The sequence below is a fragment of the Fundulus heteroclitus genome, unplaced genomic scaffold (genome assembly GCF_011125445.2).
Source record: "Fundulus heteroclitus isolate FHET01 unplaced genomic scaffold, MU-UCD_Fhet_4.1 scaffold_36, whole genome shotgun sequence".
Taxonomy (NCBI): domain Eukaryota; kingdom Metazoa; phylum Chordata; class Actinopteri; order Cyprinodontiformes; family Fundulidae; genus Fundulus; species Fundulus heteroclitus.
This window is the reverse complement of record NW_023396770.1, coordinates 3,167,356-3,174,067: the sequence shown is the minus strand read 5'-3', so window position 1 is coordinate 3,174,067 and position 6,712 is coordinate 3,167,356. Positions and strand designations below refer to the sequence as shown.

Sequence of the window (6,712 nt, the reverse complement as noted above, 5' to 3'; positions counted from 1 at the left end):
CACTGTGCAGTGGGTAGCGCTGTTTCCTTGCAGCAAGAAGGTCCTGGGTTCGAGTACACCCTGGGTCTTTCTGCATGGAGTCTGCATGTTCTCCCTGTGCATGCGTGGGTTCTCTCCGGGTACTCCAGCTTCCTCCCACAGACTAAAAACATGACTGTTAGGTTGATTGGCTTCTCCAAATTGTCCTTAGGTGTGTGTGTGAATGGTTGGTTGTCCTGTCTGTCTCTGTGTTGCCCTGCGACAGACTGGCGACCTGTACAGGGTGTACCCCGCCTCTCGCCCAGTGAACGCTGGAGATAGGCACCAGCAACCCCCGCGACCCCTTGAGGGATTAAGCGGTTTGGAAAATGGATGGATGGATGGAACCCTCAATCATGGGGTGCTCTGCCGAACAACCCTTCATCTTTTACACCCTCATTCCTCAACCTCACCGTGTTTTATGCCCACCCTTAGCTGACTACAAGGCTTCTCTTCCTCAAACAGATGAATGTACACGGGTTACAGTTTCAACACCAGCAGTCATTGTTTTAACTTAGACTTAGACAACTTTATTTGTCATTTTGTATGCACAAAGTGCGTACAAGAAGTGTGTAAAACACACTTCTTTAAATTTATTACTTCTTATACATCCATTACAATTTGTATTATACATAATTATTGCTGATTCACTGGTTATCACTTTATACACAGAGTTTACAAGATATCTTTATAACTGGAGCCCACTTTTTTATATCAATAAAATCATCTACCTGTGTTATTCAACAATATAACCACTTTTCATTTTAATCAGTAGCACAAAAATCATTTATTTTCATTGAAATTATCGCTAATAACCATGGATATACTCATAATGCTTTTTAGTCAACACAGCCTCCTTTTGACAAGATACAGAAAATTATTTTGTTAAATCTTCATTTTGTTGAACAACTTAAGAGGAATTTAACATTTTTATAGGACGAACATTCAAACATAGAGTGAAAAATACTGCTGAATTATCCAACTAAACAGTATTCAATTTGATAGATTGTGGTCATTCAGGTTTTTTTTTTTTTTACATTTACGTAAATAGTAGTTGATCCCCAAAATATGTGGTTTTATTATGCCTCTAATTGACATTTGTTGAGGTAATCATATCCAGTCTCGATGATGCGATTCAGGGCTTGCAGGATGAGAATATCGACGTCATCGTTTGTGCCAACCTCATTATGGTAGTTTTTCACTGGGAAGATGCTGCTCACAGGGATTCCAAACTCTCTGCTAACATTTTCAATCTGCAAAATAACCACAGCATTTCAGTTGAGAATAAAACTGAGTCAGTTTACATACCTATGCTGAAAAACTTAAACAGGTAGAAATTATAACATTACAAATTATACTATATTATAGTCATTTCCATTGCTATAAGAAGAGGAAAAAGATACCATTTCCTTCAGTTTTGTGCTCTTGTAGACATTCTTTAGATCTTTTAATTCAGGGCAGGCCTCGTCAATTTTGGTCAGAATGACCATATGAGGAATCTCTGCAGAAAGAAAAGAAAAATCATGTCATCTTAGGTATTTATTCGGTTGGCTTTGTGTTTTGTGAGAACAGAATTGTACTTTTTGGAGCAATAAATAGATGTAAACAATGTCACCGTATTAATTCATAATAGCCATGGAAATCTTGTCCATAAAAGTAAGATTAAATGGGCGACTGTGGCTTGATGGGTTGAGTAGTTGTCTGGCAACCAGAAGGTTGTGGGTTCAATTCCAGCTTCTCCTTGCCACATGTCGATGTGCCCTTGGGCAAGGCACTTAACCCCAAGTTGCCTACCGAGCTGCGTCTCGGTGTATAAATATGTGTGTGTTAGTGAGAGCGACTGGGTGAATGTGGCTATAGTGTACAGCGCTTTGGGTGGTCAGCATGACTGGAAAAGCGCTATATAAGTTCAGTCCATTTACCATTAAATAAAGATATCGAAGGGCCGAAAATTGGTAATACAGAGTAAAAATGTCTATGTATGCGGATAACTTACATAGACTCCTGTTTGCAGAGTTTATTGGAACTCTTGGAAAGTTTTTCTGCTTATTCTGGTTTGAAAATTAAATTATGATAAATGCAACGTTCTCAGAATTGGTAGTTTAAAATTAACCAATCTTAAGATACAGAGGAATCCACCCAACGTTGGTGTTCACTGACGCAGACGCTAAACCTGCCGAGGCTTAGATGTGACCACAGAGTTGACTGATGTGAGTAAATGTTCTGATATGAGGCTGTTAAAGTTGCTGTAGACCAGTTTATTTAATTAATAACGGTTGGTCTTCAGTCACGCCGAGCTGCCGCTTTAATGTGAGGCATTGCAGAGGGTCAGGCTCAGGTATTATTTCATTTTGATTTATTAATTATGCAAACCGGCATTATGGTAGTTATGTGATACTGCCGCTAGATGGCGCCACATCTGTTTCTATCTGCTGATCGTGCCCGATGTTGGTTTCTGTTTAGGCTCAAAAAGGACCATCAGTACACCAACAGGATGGATGCTTGGTGTATATAACCTTAATTTATCATTATCAAATGGTTTTTGGTCTTTTTTAAATACACATATAACATGGCTATGTACCTTTAAGGTTTCTAATTAATTTGTAAAACATTAAATGATTTGGCTCTTACCCAGATCCAAGGCATATTCCCTGATTTGATGAATTGTGAAGACATTGTCAGATGGCAACAGGCTGACAGTGTTAGCATCAAAAACAGTAACCAGAACATGCACTTTGTCGTCAGCAGTTGGACGGTCATTGTAGTACGGATCACCTTTTTGGAGGCTGACTTCAGGATGGAACTGAAAATCAAATTCAAACAGTGAGAAGTTTTAATGAATGTCATACGAATTAAAAATGTAAATTTTTTAAGATTTTTTAAATCTAATAACTTTACCGTGTAACCTTCCTTCATACGACCTTTTATTGTCAGTTTAATGTCTTTCAAATAGGTGATTTGGTTTCTCTTGGAGCCGTTTGGCATGCCCGTCATGTCATTTATGACAAACGGGTAAAAACTGTTCCCATCTTTTTCAATCCTGTAGGTTTTGTACTGTAAACAAGATAAACAGAAACATGCAGTTTTTATCATTTTCACATTAGGATCGGATGAATTGTGTGCCCATATAAACGGTACAAAACTATTATTTAATCCAAATACATTTTAATCCAATCGTGAACTTTTGTGCATGTAAACATATCTACTGATAGTGTGTCCAGTCCACCATTAGCATGCTCTACAGTATGATTTAAACGTATGAAGAATGCAGGTTTCTGCCATTGTGAAAGTATTGATTATTTACATTAATAACACATTTAAGTATAACAAATGATATTGAATCACTACTAATTGGATCATTACAATAAAAATCTCAAATAATAAAGCTTGAAAATTAGGGATGATATCCTGTTCTATGAGAGTAATAACGTTTTCTTCATACCTGTTTTGTGACACTGCCCTGAAAGTTGTTACCCACAGGAGCTAAACTGCACAGTCTACCTTGTAGGGCCGTGTAGACTGAGTTGATAAAACTGGATTTTCCAGCTCCTAACTGTCCATGAAGGAGAATCCTGACATGCTGGCAATTAGCAGGAGGTCTGTGGCTCCTGAAAATCCGCAGATCAGTCGTTTTGTCGCTGCTCAGACAAAAACATAGACAGTTAAGGCCAAACTTATTCTTACTCCTGGTATTATTTTAGATGTGTGTGTGTGTGTGTGTGTATATATATATATATATATATATATATATATATATATATATATATATATATATATATATATATATATATGTGTGTGTGTGTGTGTGAGTTTGCATTTATAACAATGCTTTTGTGTTTATGTTGTTTGTAAAGAGGATTGCATGTTTCTTTCTGGCTTTTCTTAGACTTTAAAACTTATAAAAAGACTTTAAAACTTCAAGGAGGACCTCATCATTGGGCTGAACGTCTCTGTCCGCTGCTGCCGGAACAAGTGTGACCATTTGGGCAGATGTAAATGGGTCAGTTTAGTTACACTGCCTGGCCAAAAGAAAGTTGTTGCTTGGATTTAACTAAGCCAATACGTGTGAGCCTCCTGCTGGATAATTACTGCATTGACAATCAAATTTCAGCTGGCAAGTTTTTTAACCCCAACTGATGGAATGAGTAGCTTAACGTTTAGCTGAAAGATGGTTATGTGGTCTAATGAGTCCAGATTGACCCTGTTTCAGGGAGCTGGACCCATTGATAAGAAGAGAGGCAGGAAAAGTGATGACTCATCATTTTTCATGCCTCCTATATGACCAGGTAACTCCATCAATTGATTGTTTCTTCCCTAATGGCACAGGCATATTCCACAGGCTGCCATCAAAATTAATGTAATAGATTTAAAAATAATTTAAAATCTATAAAATCAGATTGAAACACATGCATTGATATTTAAAATGTAATTTTTTAAAAGGTTCAGTCAAATGTTTCCAGGGTGGAACCAATGTTCTTTGTTGTTTAGGGTGGATCCATATTGTCAGCAGAGGGCAGCATGCTTTCTTTTTCTCTCACCATGTTGCGTGCAGTGAAGTTTTTCAGCACTTGTATAAGGAAGACTATGCTATAATGTTTTTTTTTTATTAACCACTTGGAGGTAAACTATTTGTATTTTATGTGTTTCTATGAAAGGAAGATATATTGATAGATCTCTTAAGTTTGTTAGTCACATCTTTAAATGTAATACAAAATAGTAAAACTTCTGATTTGTGAAAGTTTATGTTGTTGAAAAATATGCTTTATTGTTTATTCTCTATAAGAATGCCATCCTGTGTGAAAATGTTGTTGTTTTATGCTATTTGTACAGTTCTCACGACATTGTTGATGGCACCCGTGCCAATTAAATTCCTGGAAAAATCAAGAAAGCCTTGTGTCGGTTATTCAACGTGGAGGAAGTTACATTTTACAATGCCATAGCAAACCCTACTGTATACCATCACCGTTACTGAACATTTTTTGTTTGTTTTGGCCGCCTCTTTGGCTTTTTGCTTCTCCATGTGTCCCCATTAATTAACTTTGTTGCACAGAAAGTAATTGCTTAGATCTACGCCTGCTAAGTCAAACTAACTAACTAGGCCTTAGTAACTTATCTGTTTGGTGTCTGGCAGACTGTTTTGCAGCCGGAAGGTAGCCTAAGAGTCTGTATCTGCTCATAAAATCAACCATTTGTTCTTCAAGGTCTCTTTGTATATCTGTTTTTGTGACCGCTGTATGTGAAACTCTTCTCAAGCCGTGGGAGGCTATAAAGTAGATAACCAAAGTTCTGTATGGTTGGAAGCAGAGCGATCAGACTGAACAAACCTTCATTTAACCGAATCTATGCAATTAATTTATTTTTGTTCATTCAACAGCGTGTAGTTTAAACCAAGAACACTTACTTCCAGTTAACACGTCGCCATTCGTCACAAACTGTTGAGTGAAGAAATTGTAAACATTGAATTGCACACATTTTGTAATTCATAACAAAATATCTGAATAACCAGTTTTATTTAAACTTACACGGGGAAGGATCTGATGTGGCATCTTTAGAATAGAATAATCCCATATCTTGAAAAAGTATTAAAATTTGAAATTATTCACTTTTACATCAAAGACATACTTTAACATGAAATACAAAAACAAGTTGAATTAACTTTAGGCATACATTGTTTGAACAAAGCCACTTTCTTCATAGTTTATACAACACATAGTGAACAGCAAGAAACACAACAACTGTTAGCCATAAATAAAAATGTTTTTAAAAAAAAGCCATAAAACAAAAAAAGTGCCATGATTTAGGTTTTTATTTGTTTTGTTTTGGACTTTTTCTTAACTTTTCTTAATCGGCCTTCACCTCAAATTCACCATCCAATCAGCTCAGTCTCCCTCCAGCCATCACGCTACTTTAGATCAGCTTCACCTGTTGCCACTAATTAGTCAACTCACCTGTGCACCTGTCTACATAAACCTGCTTCAGCCAACTCAACCCGACCAGAACGGCTCACCTCTTCCTGTGTGACGTGCCGTTAACAGATCATATGTCCTCAGCCAGCTGGACTCTGTAAAAGCCGCCTGTATCTGCGTGTTGCAGTTCTTCCTGCCAGTTCCAGCCACTCACTCTGCTCGTTCTGATGATTTCTCGGTCCACATCGCCTCTTCTGGTTTTTCACTACCTGCATCTTCTGTTCTCCTGCTCATCCCTCCCTCCCTCCCTGCCAGCACCCATCAGCCATTATTCATTCTGTCAACTCTGGTTCTGCTTGCCTGCCTCACCTCTCACAACTCATCCCCTCACAATAAACCTTTTAAATTGTAATACTGTGTACAGCTAAATATCAGGTTCACCAGCATTATTCATCACAGAAAAGTGTTTCATAAATAAACTTACCTTGCCTAAAAAAAAAAAAAAAAAAAAAGCTTACCTTTACGTTCCTCTGGCTAAAAGCTAAGATGACCAGTTTGTTAGTTTGGTGTATGACTGCGTCTGTCACTGACAGGCTGTATTAGACAGTCTTGTCTAAAGTTACTTTCGCTTTCCCCATGTGACCCATCCTTTGTTAATCATTGGACATTTACGCTTTCATACCTATTTATTGTTTTTGTTGTTGTTGTAGTGTCCTGTCTGGCAATGTGTCATAAAGAATTGTTTATGCCAAAAAGAGCCCAACAGATTTTACATTCACAAGCGGAGC

General features: G+C 37.6%; 1 protein-coding gene across 1 annotated transcript; it reads right to left on the bottom strand.

Moving 5' to 3' along the window:
* Positions 1-1,038: 1,038 nt before the first annotated feature.
* On the bottom strand, positions 1,039-6,086 carry LOC105924330 (interferon-induced protein 44). Its single transcript, XM_021315233.2, has 8 exons — positions 6,026-6,086; positions 5,541-5,588; positions 5,420-5,450; positions 3,461-3,656; positions 2,917-3,072; positions 2,650-2,821; positions 1,422-1,519; positions 1,039-1,271 (listed from the first exon to the last, which is right to left on the bottom strand). Exons 2-8 carry the CDS (start codon positions 5,584-5,586, stop codon positions 1,098-1,100), a joined length of 873 nt encoding a protein of 290 aa, XP_021170908.2. The 5' UTR covers positions 5,587-5,588; positions 6,026-6,086; the 3' UTR covers positions 1,039-1,097.
* Between the last annotated feature and the right edge of the window lie 626 nt (positions 6,087-6,712).